The sequence below is a fragment of the Odontomachus brunneus genome, unplaced genomic scaffold (genome assembly GCF_010583005.1).
Source record: "Odontomachus brunneus isolate Ranch 3 - 2012 unplaced genomic scaffold, Obru_v1 Obru_scaffold_065, whole genome shotgun sequence".
Classification (NCBI taxonomy): Eukaryota; Metazoa; Arthropoda; class Insecta; order Hymenoptera; family Formicidae; genus Odontomachus; species Odontomachus brunneus.
The window spans coordinates 1130588-1152377 of record NW_022639515.1 but is presented as its reverse complement, the minus strand read 5'-3'; the positions used below and the strand labels follow the sequence as shown (position 1 = coordinate 1152377).

Genomic DNA, 21790 nt, shown 5'->3' with positions numbered 1-21790 from the left:
AAGATAATCCACTTTTTTTAATTTAAAAATACCACTTTCCACTTTCCCACTTTTCTTTCGCTAAATCCAAAATTCGGTTTTTAAATTTATTTGTTTTTAAATTTATTTGTTTTGAAATTTATTTGTTTTGATAAGATCATCAATACATTTTCAGATCGACTACTTGCAAGTTTGTATTTTGTCGGACGTGTTGCATCAACCAGAATGGTGTGCTGAAAGAGCAGTTTGGCGAATACACGGTAGCACGTAGCTGGACGAGAATTGCACTTACCAAGTGCCAGTAACATACCTTTAGTCGGTTGAACAGTACGAAGCCTTGCATCGTTCTGAAGCAATTTCACCGATCTTCTTTTACCCATGCATATGCATTTTGTTCCAATTCATCGTTGATACGAAGTCGTCAGGCAATGTAGCGATCCACAATTTCACCTTACTTGAACAACATATTTATCATCTCTCTGATGTTTTTAAAAGTTTACGGAATTAAAACGGACAAGAACATTTTGAACTTTACCCGGATCTTTTTTAACTGTAATATTTTAATATATATTTGAACCAATTATATTAAAGGAAGGTAATAATGCTGAAAATTTTACAGGCGACTCGTTTAGCAAGGAAGCTCAGGTACAATTACCGACTGGTTAAGCCAGGAAGTCAGAAGTGAAGAAGAAACGACGTGATCGATCGAAACACTGAACATACATCTCACAAACGATGAGTTTGCTCACAGAGAGGGGCGTGTCATTACTAAACGCCGACAAAATGGCCTAATCCATACACGGTGTTTCACACTACAATTGCATGTCACTCTCATAAAACGCATATAGCGGAATTATAGGAAATAATGTTTTCGATCCTCTGACGGAGTCAGAGATCTCTTAAGGAGTCTGATACTGGAACGAACAATTACGTTGACGAGAGAGGTCGACTGAAATTTCCTAATCCGTCAGTTATTTTAAGAAAAGCAGCTTGTCGTCATGTGGATTACCGGAACCTCGATTATAGAAACGTAATCATCGATTCGGTCGCACCTATCTTCCCATCTATCTAACCACCTACCTCCACCAAGCGGCACCCACTTTCTACCGGTAGCTTCCACCTACCTACTCACACCTATATCTACCTACCTACACCTATACCAATCTCATGAAAAAGCAGCAACGCTGCCGCGTGTCGCTGGTAAATAGCGTCGGCCGCCGGAAGGCAGATGTTAACGTCGTCAGCTACCCTAATTCCGTATTGTCGATTGGCCGGTGCGACGTCGCTGGTAACTCGGCGCCGAATCAGCGTCGTCGATTCGTCTGGCGCCGCCTACTACCCCTTCGTGAGTTCACCCTCAACCCCATGCGCTCTCGTGGGTGGAGTCGACCAATGACACAGTGGTAACGGCCGTCTGACAACGTGGCCTTCGGAGCCGCCCCCGCAGTTGCCGATGGCTAACTAGCGCTACCCCGCTATAGTCGAGTCAGCCACTCGGCCAGCAAGTCCCCGGGCCGTCTAGTCGCTAGCTCGCTGGAATTCCCCACCCTATCTCACTCGCTTCCACCCCCGCTGCGTCGTGTTCCTCTTCTCCCTCTCCTCTGCTGGAGCACGACGTGTAGGCCAACGTGCCAACGACGGCGGCGGCGGCGGAGGTGAAGAAGAGGTGTTACGCCGTGGATTCACGTGACGTAACCCCGGTATACGCCATCGTCGTAGCCTCCTCGCCGATTCGCGGTCGTTTAGGGATTGGCGTCGATGTGTTGGTTCGCTCAGCAACCAACCAGCCATCCACCTACCTACCTACCTATCTAGCTAGCTAGCTACCTCTTTCCCTACCCTCTTGCCCCTCAACTCATACCATCTCCCCCGCGGACCCACCACCGGACCATGTCGATTGTATCGGGGAACGACCCATGATTCTCCGTGATGTGGCTACGGACAGGAGAGATAGCTGCTCCGGCAGCCAGTCGGGCAACAACCTCTATATGCGCATACACGAACGAACAGAGGCACGTATACACGCACATGTATATACATACACTTGTGCATGTACATATATACATGCAGCGCGGACACGGACACGATCGCGAGTACGCCCTTCCCGACGAGAGAGATGAGTAGGTACGTCGAGGCTCGAAGCCACCCCGTCACGGAGAATGCTTCGGGACTTCGCGCGACCTCGTCGGCGTCGCGTCGGGACCACGAGCTCGGCTGTCCGTCGTCTGGCGATGCTCGACTTTTAATCAGCTGCGAAGGAGATGGGCACAGGTCAGTCTACGAAGACACTTGCCGTCTCGTCTCGTCTCGTCTCGCTTCGCTTCGTCACTTCTTCCGTTGTTGTCGGTCGCGCTAAAGGGCTTAGCTGGTGGTAGCCGGGATCGCTCGGCTCAAACGGGATTGTGCGACGTGAGAGTGATGCGCGCTACTTCCTCGGAACTTGGTGGTAAATCGCGATTCCCGGCGTCCGAGATGTGTTCATTGCGATCGCGAGAGATGCTCGAGATCTTTGAGCATTTTGGATGTTTACCTGCTTCATAAAGCCGACTTCCGGTTTATTACGTTTGAGAAAAAGTGTATCGCGATCGCGAGATGATTCACAGTGCTCGAGCGTTTCGAGTGTCCACTTGTTGACGGTTTAATCGCGGCTCATGGAATTTAGCGCAATTGTGTTGGACCGTATTCGAAAGGCGACTAATAGTGTTGACGTGTTTCTGAACGTTCGCTCGTTCGCAGGTAAGGCGCACTTCTCAAGGTACAAGAAGATCGAGAGATTCTTCACGAATTTTGCCGGTATATCCTGATTTTTGAGACTTCAGAAATCTTACGCAATCGAGACATGATTAATAGTGCGTGAACGTTTATACCGCTATCTATCAATTGATAATTCGCAGTCTTCAATGTCTAGAAACTCAGGAGTCGTGAACCGTATGTTAAATAAAAGCGGTCTCATTATTATTAATGATAAATATGCTACAAATCTTTACAGAATCGAAACGCTTTGATAGGTTTAAATGCATACCGGACCCATTGTTATCAGTGAGAATGTTTAAAACAAGTTGCGGTGTATTGTGTAATCGCGTGCCTCATCAATTAGCCGGATGGACGTTAGAGCAATTATTGCTTGATCATGTTTCGCACTTTTCTCCAAATAATCAAGGCTTGATATTTAGAAAAATGTAAAGAACACCTATAAAAATAAAGACATCAGTTAGACATTTTTATGAGACGTAAATTTTGGAATAAAGCCAAACCCAGCAAACACAATGTTACATGTAACGTACATGTTAGTTGTAATTTCCTACTCAACAATATAACTGTTATATAACATGCGTGTTATGTAACAGTTATATTGTTTAGTAGGAAATTACAACTAACATGTACGTTACATGTAACATTGTGTTTGCTGGGAATTTCATTGAAGCTTGAAATAATGAGAGCAATTTCTGTTTTCTATGTAAATTCTGTCTTAATATTGGATTTGCTTGAAGATTTATGCATATCATAAAGATAAAGGCGAACGCGCTATACGGAATAACGTAAGCGATATAAAGGAGAAGTAGAAGGAAGAAGAAGAAGAAGAAGGCGTCATGGTATACACGACGGAGGCGGTAATCCGTTGGGGTTGAAGTAACCCGGGTTGATCGGGTTAGGTTGGTTGGGTGTGAGACGAAGGCGGTTGATACCCTAGGCCGAGGAAGGAAGGCTTTGGTTGGCTTAGGCATGGCCGTGTTTTTCTTGCCGCGGATCATTAGGACGATTAGGGTGCCTACGAAAAGGGGGAAACAGATTAGCAACGAAGATCTTGCGGCCCGGACGCTTTCTTAAACGGGATTTTGCGAGAGTCTCTTGACATCGATATCTCTTGTCTAATCATAATTTAGTTGCGGTATCTGATACAATTTATGTTTAATGATACCGATACTCTGCGATTGTTATTAATGAGTATTATTAATCAGTAATGACCTATATTTCTCTTGTTTCAGGAGACAGATTACTTGATATACTGTGTGATGTATGCGGTGACCGTAGTTCTGGGAAACACTACGGCATCTACAGTTGCGACGGTAATGATTGTTAATTAATGATATTTTGTATTCTCCATTACGTTATATATATAGCGAAATAATTATATATTAAAGTTATCAGTTAAATTGAGAAGACGTATAAACTTGGAAAGTAAAAAGATTTTAAAACATTTAATATAGTTGTAGGAATCATCCTCGATCTAAGGATAGTCTTAATAATTTTAATCATCTAATTTCTTTTCATTTTTTAAAATCTTTCTTCATCAATACAAATTACTGTTGAATGTCTGCAAATTTTATAAATGTCGAACTGTCACGTCGCATAAATATGATTTTTTTTTTGTTATCAGGTTGTTCGGGATTTTTCAAGCGAAGTATACACAGTAATCGAGAGTACATCTGCAAGGCCCAAGGAGCCAAGAAAGGACGCTGTCCGATCGACAAGACTCACAGGAATCAATGCCGTGCTTGTCGTCTTGCTAAGTGTTTCGAAGCTAACATGAACAAGGACGGTAAGTACTCAATTGTTCTTTTTTTACATACACAATTCTGTATCGTTCTTGAGTGATCTTCATCATTCAATGATTCTATTGGAAGCAATAAGTCAATCGATTGAAACCACTTGTACGAAAAGCAATGTAACCTAGCTAGATAATTGTTCTTATCATTGTTCAATTGTAAAATGCGATACTTACAAGACTCCGAATTTATGTTTCGATATTTAAATCTTTTCTAATTTTACATGCCTTTCTGTGGCATTATTTATATTTCTGGCGATTCTAACGAGACGATCAAAATATCAAGATATGCATAATTTTCTAAGAGTTAATACTTTATCTTTCGACAAGTTGATTTTTAATACGCAAGTCACGCGTAAGGCAATAGAGAAAAGATACATTTGTCGCCTCTGTGAACTACGAATGGTTGTGAGAAACACAACTTCATCGGTTTCCTCGTGTTTTCGTGAAAGGCCACAAATAACCCACAAAGAAATCGACTGTAACTATCGGTCAACCAAACCCTCCTAAATAAACCTGCCTGCACACGAGGCGGAGCCAAAGCGTTGACCACGACCGAGCAGTTCATGCGTTATCAGTGTAAAAGCCGACGTGACGAGATCGATTTGAAGCAGTGAGATATCGTGTTCGGCCAAGACTTCGGATACTCTAATTCGTCATTTCGCGATGAATATTATCTCGTTTCTATCACACGGTACGGTAGGCAAGTTAGTCCGCTAATCGCGAAGATATCACAATGAATATGCAATATCATGCTACGTTTCAATTTTTCGTGACGTCTCACTTGATCGACAATGCCACGTTTCCTGGGGCATACAATGCTCGTCTTCCCGGCGAGCATTTTTTTGATCCGCAGTATTAACTCACAATTCGAGCATAAAATAGTCTTTAATTAAAACTACTTAATTAAAGACCCCGAATTGACCTGATTTAAGAACTTAGTTTTAATAGAACGAACTTTAACGAATATATTGCGGATAAATCTTATTTTCATTTTACTATAGATCTTTAACCTACTTCATTCTGATTACTTAGCAGATTAGAAATTGTAAAAAATTAAAATAAGTAAGTAATATACGTGTTATTTCATCGCGGTCATTTCTCACCGTAACGAACTGTCAGCTTTCGACAGAAGCTAATTTTATCCGTGGTTTCTACATTCTTCATGGCGCGCCCAACCGAGACGGGATTTTCTACGCGCGCTCTTTCTACCAGTATGCTGCCGCGTCATACTGTTCCTCTCGATTTTAAAAGGGATATTTAGAAATAAAGCGAGCCTGATCTTCCGCACGAGAGTTATACAGGATGGGCGAGGTGTACACGGGTCGATGTTCCTCGCCATGGACGGCGATATAACAGCGGCGGAGGCTCGTTTTCTGGGACGCTTAACGGGGGCTGGATCCTGTGGAGGTGGAGAGAGAGAGAGAGAGAGAGAGAGAAAGAGAGTGAGAGAGAGAGTGAGAGAGAGAGAGAGAGACAGGTAGAGTCGAGGTGGAAAGAGAAAAGGTGGATGGGGGACTCAGCGGTGAGGGTAGCCGAGCGGCGGGGAGGATGAGAGGGGGCGATACGAGACCGCTTGGCAGGGATGAGGGTGCCCAGAGTGTTGGGGGTGTTTAATGCAGGACGGGTGCTCCGGTTCCCAGCGGTTGTCGAGGCTCCAGACGCGAGTAAGAGAGGAGATTCAATTAGTGGCAGAGCTTCCTAACGTTAAGGAGGCTCCACACGGGGGTGAACGGACCACCTCGCCACCCCGCTTCCTTGCAGCCACCTTCGTGAACATACTCGCTTGCGCACGTTAACGCTCCCACGTCGCTCTCTCTTTCTCTCCCCCTTCTCTCTCTCTCTCTCTCTCTCTCTCTCTCTCTAATCGTCACTGCCACCGCCTCCTCCGTTGCTCTCGTCGCTTCGTCTCTCGAAATTGCTCGTACTTTGTTGGCGGAGTTAATTAGACGCCGTGATTAATTGCCGACGTATAGTCGACGTCGGAATGGTCGAGGCGTCCTTTGTTTCTGCGATAACTTTTACGGGATTTTCCTGAAGATGATGTTTCACCAAGATGATGGTAATAGTTATTGAAACGCTAAATGTGCTTGACGTACCGATTATATCTGCCAAAATGAACGTATCAATCTTAACGACTGTACTTACGTGTCACATCCGTAGCCAATTCATAAAAATTGTCACGAAGTGTTTTAAGTCTTTGTATTTCATTCGAGTAGATAAATAGTCAGACCATTGACCAAAAACCTCAAGATCTTTTTACTAACTCCTTCAGTTCACAAATTTGACGCCGCATGATCCATTAATGCTAATTACTGAGCTAATGCGAGAGATTTTTTTACTCTAAATTTCTAAATTCTCCTAAGAAGATTGAGTATTAAAAGAAAAACAGGAAGTCATCATTCAATGTAAAAAAAATATCGAGTCTGTTTCTTTTTTGTGCATCATATTTGTAAAAATTATTAATCCTTCGGAATTGGATAATTTCGTCTATCATTTTATTTGAAAAATACGACAAATCTTGTATCAACCCTAATAAATTCTCCAAGAAAAGTCACGTGCATGTGACACACAAGAATTTTTTTGCACAACGACTTTGCGTACGTTTTGAATCAAAATCCAAATAAAAAAAAGTGAAGCTTTCAAAATAAATTTGTTAAAATCTGACTGGGACTTAAAGTATGCTACTCGCGTTCTACTGACATTGCAGGCAGGTTGAATCCCGAAAAAACGTTGTGAAAAGCCCATAAGATGTAGGTGACCACTCCGGGTACGCGCTATGTATTATGTACGTAGTACTCGGCGCATCGCAAAGCGCTGTGACGCCGCAGGCGCGCAATCATCCGCTCGCTGACAACACTGAAACTTCCGGCATTCTCACACCCTCGTATAACCGACGCGCTTTCCTCTTTACACGAAAATTCGCAGTCGCCGTCACTGATATTATCCGCCTATGCTGGTACACCGCGCCGGCAAAATGCCGTCCCGTACGATTCCGCGGATATATACGCATCGCGAAATATGGCGTTAAACGACGCCAGGAAGATTACCGGGCGGCTTACCACGACGGATTTGTAATTCTTAGCGACCGGGAAGTACCGGGAAGTGCCGGGAGGAAGTGAACCGTGCGTGACCTAAGCGTATACGTTTCTAATGTTGATACTCCGCATTTAAGAGCTTGATCGCATGCCACGCTCTCAGTGCCGCCGAGATTGTCGAATACATGCGATTTGATCTTCTTCAGAAATTATTATGTCTGAAAAACGTGAATTATAAGGTGGCATAGTTAATCTTACAGGTTTGTGAGATAAGAAAGATATCTTGTCAAGAAAGTATGCTCAGAAAAAATACTTGAAAATTTATTTGTGGGGTATAAAGTTTATTTCTGTGAAATAAAATTTATTTCTCTATGAATAAACTTTATATCCCATAAGTAGATTCTCAAGTATTTTTTTCCACAATGTAGAAAAATTAAGAAAATATTAAAAAAAAGTTTGAGCCGCTTTTATTATTGATTCATATACTCTTCTCTCTTATCTATCTATTTTTTATCGTTTTCTCATTAATTTTTAGCGATCTGTCGAGTTGTTCAAGTTTTTCCATTTGATTTTATTTCAATCGCATCGCGAACTTGTTCGCAGACTATTCGGCAGACATTCAAGCGCGGTCGATGTCTCCTCGATTAAATATCTCGTTAAAAAGTTAAATGAAAAGCGCGACCGGAAGATGACGACTCGCCAATGAAACCCTACGCTCCACGACTTTTCCCGGACCGTACGGTCAACATCATTTCTAGTGTACACACATTCGGATCCACCAACACTCTTGGATACGCAAACTTCGCCTCGTTTCATGCCCAATCGATCGCGGGGCGCTACTTCAAACTTTAAATCTCTTTGTTTCCGCTCATAATTCGGAAGCACCCTTTCTAAAAGTATCAAGTACCTTGAACCGGAATTAAATCGAGACACTCGCACCCTACATTTGCCCCTTTCGGCAGTTATAGATCGGAATTCGAGCACTCCTCACTCGTAAAGTGCAAAGTTCAACGTCCAATTATAGAGTCGCGGTGTGATATTAAAAACGATTGAGTCATTTCGACGCGATGGCAAAAAAAGACAATGTTTCTTCCTCCTCAAATAAAATTATCCTGACGTGCTACTCAAGTTCTCTAGATTGTATTCCCTATATTTCATGGAATGAAATTCACTCAAAAAGTTGAGTGACAATTGAGTCACTTGAATTCAAATGATTGTTCTTATAGAGTAAATTCTCCACTCTGATATATTGAGTGAATATTTTCACTCGAAACAGAGAAGTGATTCTGATGTATTCCACCGTCAGAAGAACATGTTCACAATCGATTGAAACATTCGTTCATATGAAGTCAGAATCTACTCTAATCCAAACGTTTACTCTTGTGGTTTCGAGTGGCAATATTTTCATTATCACCTCGAGTGAAAATACTGTTATTTTTCACTCGTTTTGAGTGAGATTTTATTCCAAGAAATTTAAAGAGTACAGAATAATATTCAACAATAAAGATAAACATTTCAAGAAGAAACTCTACTTCCACATAGAAGTTCGCTAGTTACGTTCTGCCGGGGGAACCGAAAACGTTAGCCATCCCACGCCTAAATTATTATGTATTACCTTGATTTATCTGTTGAGTCCTCCAAGAAAATATTCGCTGTTCGGGACTCCGCGATGTAGTCGGTCGGCCCTGGATGGAGAGTAGTGACAGCATACAGGGGGAGTCGCGTGGGAGTGGACGGCTGGTAACGCAACGAAGCGAGGCGTGCCGTACACGCGACGGGCAGCATCAATCCATCCACATAAACGGTAAACGGTAAAGCGGACCTGGAACAGAGCGAGGGGTATAGTGGCTGTCATAAATGCCTTTCCGTCATTGGATGACACTTGCTGATTGGATGCATCGCGTTTGGGTGATTGTAAAAAAAACAACATTACGAAACATGAAAGGTTGAACGATAATCTAGCAATTAAATGACGCTGTCATTTCTGAAATACGACACTTGAAATTCGCGAGAAATAACGCAAACATATAAAAACGAAGAAGGAAAACTCGGGTGTTTTCCTTATATAATTTCAATTTTCTTCATTCTTCACAACTTTTTTCGCTGCAATCTTGCTTGTTGCGAATCATGAATAAGATTCTCTTCTGAGATAAGAGATAAAAAGAGTCTATATTAAATCCACGAAGGAAATTATGACAGACTTTTTTTCTAGTGAAAATGAAGTTTCTCTTGAACGCTGAAACTGATTAAAGTATACGCGAGCACGATACGTCTTATCGGAGAAAAGGCCATTTGGTAACGGGGATAGACATTTATGACGCTTGATATACGCGAAAGAGAACCAGAGAAAGAGAGTAGATGACTGAGTGAAAGAGGAAGAGACGCGGAGGAGACGCGGGCGCGTTCTCCCGCGTGATACGAGCGCGATGTGTGCGGACGAAACGGGTCGTTGCGCTAAGCCGGGCTTTGATCGTCACCTGTCATCATACCAACGCGCCCGGAGGAACTGCAGCGACCCGCCGCCCCGGCCGCCGTCTCCGGCTCGCATAAATGCGAGAATTACATTCGTGGGTTATCACCCGTGGCTCTCTCTCTCTCTCTCTCTCTCTCTCTCTTTCACTCATACATATATACACACACACAAACACACATATACACCTGCGTCGCACTCGATTACGTGCCGTTGATGTTCCCGTGTGCGCGAAACGGAGACACTTGTTCGACCATTTCCCCGGCCGGGTATTTCCGCGGAAAAGCGCGATCGCGCAACGTCAGATTTGGGCTCGCATCGTTTGATTTCTTTCTCCGTTTATAATGCTCTTTGGTGCTCTCACGGAAGCATACTTACACTTTTATTACCTGCTCTTTATCAAAGTCGCAAACCGTGCGTGACGAACGGATTTCAAATAGGCTTCCTTTGGATTTTTCTTTTGCCGAGTGCAGAATGTTCCGTATATTTTCAGCAAAAAAGAGAGTGCTCACATTTGACTGCGTAATTACGTGCTACTGACAAGTATTCTCGCAATGAGCTCTCAACGCCTGTTTAATCAGAATTCAACAGAATTTTAAAGTTTCCAGGTCCTTGCCGCGGAACTTTCGATTGAGAATGTCAAAGATAAAAATTCTTGCAAAATACGTCGAAGGAAAAATATATATCCATAAAATAACACTTGCAATTGATCGGGCACATCTGAAGAAAATGGGAATGTTTGGGCTATTTTACACATCTGCTCGATTGACTGCGTCATTTTATCGATACATCTTTTTATTTTTTCGTGTTTTTAGAAGAAAACATTTTTAGTGTGTATTTCGCTTCGGACGTCATAAATCAAGATGGCTACAGCAAGGAGCCAGGAGCCTTAAGTCTCGACATTTTCTCGTTTTACCGGCAAATTTGACGAAAAAGCTGCGACGCACAAGTATATTTCAGTAAATTGATGAAGCATTTAATTCAACGTCGCGTTTCTAATGCGCGGTACGATCGCTCCTCTTCTCTGCTTTATGCATATGTATTTTATATACGACTGACTGATCTTGTTTCACGGAATTTTGATTTATGAGATTGGTCGCGAGGGAAGGCGATGACTGGACAAACAGGCAGTGTTACATGCGGATTGCATACGGATCGTTTGTAACGTATGCGGATACATGTGTAACGGCATGCATACGATTTTCCGAACGATAGAAGCGATGCGAATAGGAACAGATACTATCTATGTGGTCCGTACAGTCTGTGTATGCGCTCTTTTTCTTTTGTGAATTTTTATGCAAATTTGCAGTAAATTTTTCCGCGGCAAATTTGGCCTAGACGTGGTCACCACTTGTCGCAAAACGTTCTTAATCTGAATTTGAAAATTTAGAAAATATATATAAACAGGTTTTGTTTTGCTAGTATAGAACTGAAGTTAGAAAAATAAGGGGGGAGGGAGCGTATAAGAACCATTTGCGGAAGTTAATGTAAAATTAAATTTATATAAATGTATACAAATATATAAAATTATATATAATGTTTACATTATAATGTTTACATTATAATGTTTACATATAATGTTTTCACTATATATTATAATTCTACCAACAGTATAAACTTAATTTCGTACTATTCGCGAATGGCTTTCATACGTCTTATTTTTCTCACTTTGGTTGAAAATTTAGAATTCTTTTACAGTTCAATTCAGTTTCGTGAGTGATTGATTTAAAATTAAAGTTTAACGGAGATAGTATCTCGGAGTAATTACTTGAAATTTCCTTTGGTGAAAAGATCGATACACCAAGCTATTTGATAACATCGATATTACACAGACGATATTTAAACGAATCAAAGTATCGCAGTAGTTATGAAAATCTTGAATTCAATTAAAATAGCTATCACTATGAGGGCTTACCTCGGCTTATTCCCTGACGCGTATCTCTCAAATCAACACGAAAATCTCCCTGAAGTGTTAACACGTGTACCACCGTATCCTATACACGTATTGGACAAGCGATTCGCGAATCACCCCATTCTCCTACGACGGCAATGACGTTGACGATCGTCGGTGTGTCGGTGATAGCGTTGGCGGTGATGGTGATCTCGGTGATGGTGGTAGTGCCGTCCATGTGTATCAACCCCACTTGCTCGGGGATTAGCCTTCGAGATCGCTGACTGCTGAAATGTTCACAGATCGGTTTACCGTTTAGCAGGATAGAGAGTGTGAGCCCCATGATCCGTGGCCCGTGTGAACACCGTGTGTGCCCCATACACATGCGCGCATACGCATCACACACAACGTAAGCATGTAATACAACGTTAAAACGGGAACTTCCCCGTGCGTTGTATCACATTCGCTCGCGTTCGTGAATCAGTCAATGAACATGCACACGTGTACATGTATATGCACGCGTGTGTATGTGTGTGTAGTGTGCATGCGTGTGTTAAACGTGTCGAGAAGGTCTACGCCTACGTCTCTCCACTGTGGGAACTCGCATTGTGGACCACACGTGCCGGTCGAGTATTACAGTAGCCTGTGTTTATAGGTGTGCGATAAGATTGGTGTAGGAGTATGTGTGTGCACGTTCACAAGTGAGAGGGTGGCAGAGAAAGGGAGAAAGAAAGAGAGGAATCACGAGATGAAAAGGGAACAGGGCGCGGTCCATTCCAGCGCATGCGATTCTAATCCCCGCAGCGTCCATTCGCCGTCCGGACACGCACGTACTCGAAAATCGCTCGTCTTAAGCCACTGACACGCGAGAAATTCAAGGGTTTGTTGCAGCGACGATTTAACCCACTTCTTTCTGAAAACAGACGAAGAAAGAGCGAAGTTAAAGCCGAGGGAATTAAGTTTGACCTAATTTTAATAGACTTTAACTAATAAATTTTATTTCTTCTTAAACATAGATTGCAAAATATTACGAAATACTGCCGAAAGATTTTTTATTTTTTTTGACGGATCATTTTTAGACGAAGTCGCGAAAGCAAATGTGAGCGCAATAATAACGCAATAGTGACGGTTTGGAGTACAGAATAAGTTGCAACTTAATGTTTATTCGCTCCTCGTTAAGAGATCAATTTGTCCGATGTCGTTTCTCTATGCTGGGAGCTTCCCCTAGACGCACATCCGTTTTCGCCTCGCTGAACTGTGAGCCGCTCAGCTATAAAGCTCTGTATTTGAGCAACGATGCGTACAGAGCGACGAAGTGTTCCTCCTTGATCGCGCGAGACGCCGCGTAAAAGCGAAGGAGCTTTTGTACGAAAAAGGCGAAGCTTAATGGCTGTGGCTGCGAAAAACAGATCGTCCCGTTCGTCTTTGATTCGTGGAGGGTTTTAGTGAAAGCCGATAATATTTAAAATCAATGCCACTCGACGAGCATTGCGCGAATATTTTAAATTTTAAGAATACACGAATATGCGAAAATATACTGGACATATTATGAGAAAAGCGATATCGGCGTATATATTTTATATAAAAACACTGTTTTTGTAGTTAAAATTTGTCCAGAGTCTGTCGTCAAATTTTCCGGCAATAACGATCCTAAATTCCACACCTATTAAAAAAAAGTTAAAAAATATAGCTCTGTTATTTACATTCTATTTGTTCCATGAGAATGTTGCAATTTTTAATATTTAGAACATTTTTCTAAATAATAGATTATATTTTTCTGGAACTAAAACTGTCCCTTTGTCATTGATTTTGTCAGGATCATGTTTGCACAATTAAAAAATAACAGAATTGTTACGGAGACGGCACTGGTCTTGATGGTCTTTTGCAACGAAGGGCAATATCGTTCCCGTACATCGTACGCGAAGATCATTGTTTATAAAGCAAACAAATCTTTATCGGGCGCGTTTTTCCGGCAAGGGAGCTCGTCGTTGAGAGAACAATTACTCTTGAAAAATAATAATATTTGTATCTGTTACGATGTGCACGGGCAATTTGATCGATAAAGTAAACAACCCCGAAGCGGATTCTGTCTCGTTTCTTTTTTGCTACGTACAAGCGTGTTTGCGCATATGAAACTGCTGTCTCGTTTTAAAAACCGATTGCACATATCGATCCTAAAATTGTCTGTTAACGACGCTTCGCGATAACACGATGAGATTTCGTTCATCTTGCCTACGTCGAGTCAACGAACATCCTGCCATTTTTGAGATACCAATAATATTATCAATTTTTTACATACGATTGTTTTCACAATTTGCTTTCAAAATGTAAGCGATGTAAAAATAATCATCACATGAGATACAGATGAGAAAAAACATGATATAAAATATTGACAAAGTATTCGCGATGTGCCCAAACGATTCGAGCGACAGAAAAAAGAGAGGCCACATTATCTTGCCAATAAATGAATTTCCATCGAAAATATAGCATATCGTGATTCACATAAATGAAATTCACACCGGTGAACAGTCAACGTATGAGAGTTTATTCTAGCGTATCGCCGTCGAGAAAACGATTCCGAGGTTAAAACGATAAGGACGAGAACGGCGACAACGACGTCCCGATGCGAGAAGAAATTCTCGTTGCGCCAGTGGCGAAGTACCTCTCGACGGGACGATGCGTGATAAAGGGGAGATATTGCGACGCCAGTGCGAACGTGGGAATCCACGGCTGCTATCCGCTCAGCCTCATTAATGATGATGTGCTTGCCACCCAGTTGCAGCTCCCGCTTCGCTCTATCTGTCTTCCACCCCTTCGGCGTCCTCCATCGCGCCCTCCCGGCGTCCTCTGCCTCTCTCTCTCTCTCCCTCTGGCCTTTTCTCTTTCTCCCGCTCTCCGGGTTTGCAGCCACGCTCGAAAGATCGAGCTCTGTGGAAGCTGACGCCCGGCCAGCCACCACATCCGATCTACACCACCCTCTTTCATCCGCGATTCAGCCCCCCTCCTGCTGGTCGACCTCTTGTTCCACCCCCACCTACGCGGCTCGCGGGATATACAGCTCTCGTACATCTCGAACGACCTACAACGTGCGTTATACCCCGAATTCAATTCCGCGCAACCTGCGCCCACTTTTTCGCTCCCACCGTTAAGTCCATCGCCGATATTATTGATAGGCGGTCCTAGAGACGGACCTTCGATCACGTTGGAAGCCGAAGGGCGAGGGTGTCGGTGCGTAGGGATATTTCTCGTTGTGCTGCAAGGAGGGTTCTGTGAGCACTTATTTACATGACCGATCTTTAAAATGCATTATTTGTATATTCCTCCCGTTTTTTTGATAATATACATGATTGGATACGTCATGGATATGTGAAATATTTCTCTCATAATGCAATGTCTTTCTCTGAACTTTCATTAATTCTTGTGAATTAGTTGGCATTTCGCATAAGTTTTTAATAAAATTCAATCGGAGAGCGTTCCTTGTGTAATCGCGGAGGTGTCAGACGTCAAAAGTAATATAAATACGTCATAACTGGTGTTTAGCAGTACAACATGAACGCGGGCCGAGGAAACCGAAACCCCACTCGATTATCTCGGAGAAGCAACATCAACAGCAACAGTCGCCGATTGTCACACAATTGTCCCCCCATTCTGGGGCTCCGGTGCACAATGATCGATTAAGACCAGCACTCGCTCCCCCGTATGTTCTATCGCCACACAGGTGTGTAACGTTTGCTTAATTGACTTGTTCAGCTTAAAGATTTGTCTTATTAAGTATATACCCCAAGATATGCAACATAAATTAATGAGATATGAAACATGAATTAACGATGCACGATAAAATAATTAGAAGCAATTAATCAGACAAAAACGTGATTAAAGCACGAAACGAATGTGTGATTCTCTGATCATAAAAAAGACGGATGAGCATTTTGTAATTTTGCAATTGGCTAAGAAATATCTCACTAGATCTTGAAGAATTTTTACGATCAGTTCTAATGTAACTAGAATTGTTATGATTAGAAATATGTTATTATCAGAAAAAGAGAAAAAAAGAGAATTGTTCTAATTTACAAATACGAGAGAACCACATACCAACTTTTTTCAGTTTTTTAAAGACATATGCATGTGTACTATGTAAAATGTCTCGTCACTATCGCATCATCAATATTAACGATTTGCATAAAACGACTCCAGTAAACATCAGTTAACAATTACATTACATCAAAGTTACGTTACTGATAGTTGACGTTTATGGAACATCGTTCGCGATGTTTTTGTAGAAAGAAAATTGACGAAATCGTCAGATCGCGATCGGATACAAAATCATCTAAAGAACATGACTTGAATACGAGTCGATGAGGTAGTGACACATCGCGCGTATGTAGCCACAGGCGACGATAAAATTATATAAAGCAATCTATACTCTTTCTTAAGTAGTTAAGGGTTATTACTGTAGAAGGTTAAGGTGCGACCAAAGATTCACGCCTTACCCACGACCGATGGCGCTGGTACAGAAACCGCCGGAGGAATCACCATCCCCCGTACCGCTGGTCTTACCGCACCCTCGCACGACCACGACCCTCTATCAGGCGGCCACGACCGTTTCCTTGACGTCGCAGCCTTCCCTTCTACAGATACTAATGTCCGCCGAAGAATGTCAGGTAAGTAATTCAGCTTAATTCGTGCGCCCTCGTGCTCTCCCGTCCTTGCAAAGTTAATAAAGACAGTTGGGTTCGCTCAACTTCTCACTGCGGCCCACAAATTACACAGCGTATTATTAGATGACGGCAAACCTTCCGCGAAATGATATCTTGGCGATGTACTTACTTATTTTAAAGCTGTCAATTAGGATATTTAAATGTTCGAAAGTTATTAACTTTTATAAATGCTCCAATTAAAATTTAAAAAATGAAATGCAAGGAATGTTGAATTTATAGAATTATCGATGAATGATCCCAAGATTTATTTTAGCAAGATATAATCCCGCTAATTGACTTGTATGACTACAAATGAAAAGAATGAATTCTTGAATCAATCATCTACTTTGTGTTTTGACTATTTACGAGAATTGAACTATTGTTATACAAATTTTTACCTCATTTCACTGCAAGGAACTGGTTTGGAATGCACGGTTGCAACCCACGACGGAGTATCCGATAGAACAGATAGAAACGGAAGCGAGTCACAGTCCGACGGGCACAATACAGAGTCTCAGCCCGACCTGGGAAATGCTGCAGGTAGCTTTCAGCGTTCCATTGCGATTGTGTCCTTTTCACGATACTTGATCCATTTACACGTACACGTAAATGTTGATGATAACACAGGAAACAACAGCTCGACTGTTATTCATGGCTGTTAGATGGGTGCGATGTCTACCACCCTTCCAGACGATATCAAAAGATGACCAGCTGTTGCTGCTGGAACGATCGTGGACGCAACTATTTCTCCTGCACTTGGCGCAATGGTCTATCTCTTGGGACATCACTGCGCTCCTCGAGGACGAACAAGTGCGCAGCAGACTTCCTGCGGACGACAGCCCGACGAATCAGGAACTCGTTCTTATTCAGGTTCACTAGCAGTTACCCTTCGCTCGCGATGAATTGCGGCGATCCTCGTGGATTTTCTTCCGAGCTCAAACTTGCTTCAATACGCTGCAAAATGGATGATTTGACATTTCGTTATTTTCAGTTTTTCGTTTGTCCGGATTACGTTAACGTTTATCCGAGAACGGAGCTTCTAGACTAGTGTGTACATGTAGCATACTGTTTTATCAGATGTTACGGAGCACGGATGCACGAAAACGGCGATTTTATTTCTTTAATAAGGTGATTTTATTTTTCCCGCTTACGTTTTCTCAATCGTTACTTTCGACAATTTCTCATAAGCTTAGCAGAGGTTCTCTCAGAAAGCCTCGGAGAAGCTTATTTCAACGATTATTTCTCTTATATTTTAGGCGATAATATGCCGATTCAGACAACTGTCCCCCGATTTCGGCGAGTGCGGTTGCATGAAAGCAGTGGCTTTGTTTACGCCAGGTAAAGAATACGACACACTTTTAAGTACAAACTCGATCAGGATAATTATAATATAAAACTAAATGAGACAATAATTAATAATTATTATTCTCTCTCTGTGTGTATCACTTACTTCATTTTATTATCTTTTTAACTTTATTATTTCAAACAATGTTTTTTTGCGTTCTCACTGAAATCGTCGCATTTATCTTTATATCGCGATTGTCCTAATCAATTTTATCGCGTTAATATAAAAAAATAAAATATTAAAATGCTAAAATCAATATCGCACCCGTTGTTTTATATATTCTTTATTAAACCGCAGAAACTGTGGGGCTGCACGCAGTTCAGCCCATTGAAATACTGCAGGATCAAGCGCAACGCATCTTGGTGGATTACACGAGATCACGATATCCGCAACAACCGGGAAGAATCGGAAGGCTAATGATACTAGTCGGATATCTCAGGTGCGTCTCCTCCAAGACTGTCGAGCGTTTGTTCTTTCATGAAACCATCGGGGAAATACCGATTTCGCGTCTGCTAGTCGACATGTACCAGATGGAAAAGTACATCAACTGAAATGCACTCGTATCTCACTTCGCGAATATCGTCAAGACCAGCGAACTTGCAGCTTTCCAAGACTTCTTCGGCTCTTAAAAAAAATACAGAAAGTCTCCAACATTTCTAGTGAGAGACCGTAAGTTTCCTTTCCGCCGGCTCGCCTTTACGATTGTGTCAACACCTAAAATGAGAAATGTCATTTAATTACTTCAACGAACATTTATCATAAAATGTGATTTCGATATCTATTGTTGAAAATTCGACCATTTCCTTGTCGGGATTTTTTTTTCTAGTTTCAACAATCAGACACATTTTTGTTTAGTGTAAATATATACATTGGTATCTAGCTTGCTATATATTTTCTTATTTATAATAACATTTATATTGATCTATTTCCACGTAAGTATGTTATAGGAAAGTTCTTATCATATTTTTACGTTCTAGTAGAAATATAGTATTTGAATATACTTGAGCAGATCAGGGAAATGGTTAATTTGCTTCTATCGGTTTCTGAGAATACTACTTGCAAAGTCCTGCGCGTATTATTATCTACTAGTCATCAGTATTTATTACCTACTATCACAATCCTGAGTGTTCGATAGTTATGTCGATAAAAAAGGCACGATAAAATTAAGTTAACACACTGAGCATTTTAACTTGAATTATAACTGCTCGAATTCATGTAGTCTGGCGATTGCAAATTTTAGAAAAAGGCAATGAAATTACGCGTGCATATTTACGTTGCATATCTGAGTGCTTTATTTAACCATATCGTTAGTAGATTGCAGAAGTCTTAGTAATAAAACAAGCGTATACATTTCATTGGTATGACGCAAGAGAATTATTAAGGCTCCTGTCTACTGATTCTATAACTTTTAACGACAGAGCCGTTATCGTTATGTTGTCGTTGGGTAGGTATAATACATGGTAGAAAAATTGCGCAACGACACACTATGCTACCGACATCATTGTTATAAAGTTAGAAAATCGGTCTATTGGTCCCTCGCCGCAAAACTCTCGGTTGATAGTACCAGAGCCAAAAATTGCATGCCATTTTTAAATAAAATGATATTATATAATATAAAGAAACACTTCAGATTGCTTAAGGATACTTATAAAATGCCTCGAAAACTATCCTTTTCCCTTGGCAATCAATAAATAAATAGTCTTAGAATTAACGTGACATGCAATCTTCCTCTTTAATCTACCTTTCTTTGCCACGTTAATTTTAAGTCTATTTATTTATTTATTGCCAAGGGAACGGGATAATTTTTGAGCATTTAAAAAATATGTTTAAGAGATCTGAAATATTCTTTTATTTAAATATCTTTTTATTTGAAAATAGCACGCAAGAATTTCTGGCATGCGTTTTATCATTTTTGATGTCATCAATCCAGAGCTCCGTAGGAGTGAGACCAGGAGTCTTAAGATACACTGCTAAGAGATACTTTTTTGAGGAAAGAGATAAAAGATCTCTCTGTTATTCTTTTCGGATATTAATTAAACGTCTTTACTCTTGAGTATTTCCGTAATATAACAATATATATTTCATATATTGTTATACAATATACGGAGTACAATCGATTGTGGAAGCGCTTGAAAATTACCGAGAATCGATAATCTGTAACGTTCTATGTGTTCCTGTGATTCCTGTTGCGTATTCTGTCGACTTGGTTTCTTAGAAAACGTAACTTATGTATATATCAGCGCAAAAAGATATTTGTGCGATAAAGAAACATAACGTAAGCTATGCAACTATTACAGCGTTGTAAAAAGCAGTGTGGAATATTAATGGTGCTCCAACTTTCTTCCGATATTGCTTCCATAAAAGGTAACGTTTATTTATAATAAAATCCGTTCGAATGTAGCATATTCTTATCGCGATAACTCGAATGAAACGAAAGAAAAAGAAAATGTATCATAAAATAAAGCTTGGCTAGCCGTGTGACGGTGAAGTTATATTCCATTATGATCGTTATATTCTCAGATTTTTGTTTGATAGAATTAATAAATTTGTTACACGCTTACGTAAGATTATAATATATATGAGATGGGCTATTCTGTATGAATAAATGTCATAAATGTAGAAACTGTAACATTTCATTCTCCAATGTATTAAATTTTTTCGTCGACATAAAATGTGTTTTATTGTACTCACTTTGGTAGAAAATATTTTAAGAAACTAAATATTTAAAGTAGAACTAAATATTTTAAGAAATCTAAAGCTAAGGGATACAAATGCCTAGACACATACACTAAGAAAAAATGTTTGATATTTGTAACTACCCTAATAGCACAGATGTCCAGAGAACATCTAGAGTACATCCTGAGGAAGTTTTGAAGACATTTCTTCGTCCTCAGGACGTCCTTCGGATATTCTCAGGAGATCTTATGCTGTTTGGGTATAATCATATAGAAAAAATAATCACTGTAAATTATGATAAAGAAATTGATTTTTAAAATTAAATTCTACTATAATGTTAATGGTAATAAACTTATATACTTATAATATACTTATATAATGTTAATGGTAATAAACTTATATACATGTTATTACTATAATTTCAATTAGATCAATCATTTTTTCTCTCAGTATATCTAATCCTGGACATTTTTATTTTGATATGTATCTAGTAATTGTAATACTTTTACCTTATGCATGATCATTCAATAGACTAAAAACGCCATTCATAAAAAAAATAAAAGGTTACAGATATGAAATGGAAGGGAGAGGGTCGCTGTTAGAAAAATATAAAAATTAAGAGTGACTAGATCTGCCCAGTCAGAAATCATTCCTCCAAACGACTCCATTGATGTTTTAACGAATGATTTCTGACTGGCCGGCGCGATTTCCCACGTAAGCAAATATATTGTATTTATTTGAGGATCATACGGATTACAGAATCGGAACGCTTCAATTCTCATTCTGGTTCTTATCAACCGAAAAATCTATTTGCCGATAAATGCATTCGAACGTGAGAAATAGCCGATGAATACAAACTCATAAACAATTCGCGCGCGGATAACGTATAATCCGCAATATAATTAACGTATGATCCTCAAATAAATACAACACTGATTCGATGTTAATTTTTACCTGTTTGTAAACAGGTGCTCGTTTGATCTACAAGCGATACATCGCACAGAGAATATATTCTGCCTCTTTCGCAGAGAGCACCACTTATTTGTTTCGATGTAACGTCCATTTTGTCAACAGAACATTCTGTCAGGAAGCGCCATTATTGACTCCACCGGAAATTGCAACGGAAAAATAAGTTTCACAATTTTCTC

The 21790-nt window shown here is 40.7% G+C and overlaps 1 protein-coding gene and 2 long non-coding RNA genes across 4 annotated transcripts; 1 reads left to right on the top strand and 2 right to left on the bottom strand.

Annotated features, from left to right (window-relative positions):
• Positions 1 to 27: 27 nt before the first annotated feature.
• Positions 28 to 18845, top strand: LOC116846515 (nuclear receptor subfamily 2 group E member 1-like). Of its 2 annotated transcripts, XM_032820443.1 has the most exons (10): positions 28 to 531; positions 599 to 2250; positions 3966 to 4046; positions 4358 to 4519; positions 15465 to 15642; positions 16381 to 16585; positions 17036 to 17161; positions 17249 to 17491; positions 17878 to 17959; positions 18264 to 18845. In XM_032820443.1, exons 2-10 carry the CDS (start codon positions 2241 to 2243, stop codon positions 18515 to 18517), a joined length of 1341 nt encoding a protein of 446 aa, XP_032676334.1. In that variant the 5' UTR covers positions 28 to 531; positions 599 to 2240; the 3' UTR covers positions 18518 to 18845. The 2 variants fall into 2 exon arrangements, with proteins under 2 accessions (XP_032676334.1, XP_032676333.1); XM_032820442.1 differs by lacking the exons at positions 28 to 531; positions 599 to 2250 and having other exon boundaries at positions 3413 to 4046.
• LOC116846517 lies at positions 2934 to 11505 on the bottom strand. The gene is made up of 3 exons (XR_004378511.1): positions 10423 to 11505; positions 9179 to 9385; positions 2934 to 3169 (listed from the first exon to the last, which is right to left on the bottom strand). It is a non-coding gene; the product is annotated as an uncharacterized LOC116846517 (long non-coding RNA).
• On the bottom strand, positions 12061 to 21733 carry LOC116846516. The gene is made up of 4 exons (XR_004378510.1): positions 21597 to 21733; positions 18231 to 18680; positions 17020 to 17575; positions 12061 to 12837 (listed from the first exon to the last, which is right to left on the bottom strand). It is a non-coding gene; the product is annotated as an uncharacterized LOC116846516 (long non-coding RNA).
• Between the last annotated feature and the right edge of the window lie 57 nt (positions 21734 to 21790).

Coding starts and splice junctions, on each gene's coding strand:
- LOC116846515 (XM_032820442.1), top strand. CDS start 3,941: ATGACCTATATTTCTCTTGTTTCAGGAGACAGATTACTTGATATACTG. Junction 17,162..17,248: donor CGACCTGGGAAATGCTGCAG/GTAGCTTTCAGC, acceptor ATGATAACACAG/GAAACAACAGCTCGACTGTT. Junction 17,492..17,877: donor AGGAACTCGTTCTTATTCAG/GTTCACTAGCAG, acceptor CTTATATTTTAG/GCGATAATATGCCGATTCAG.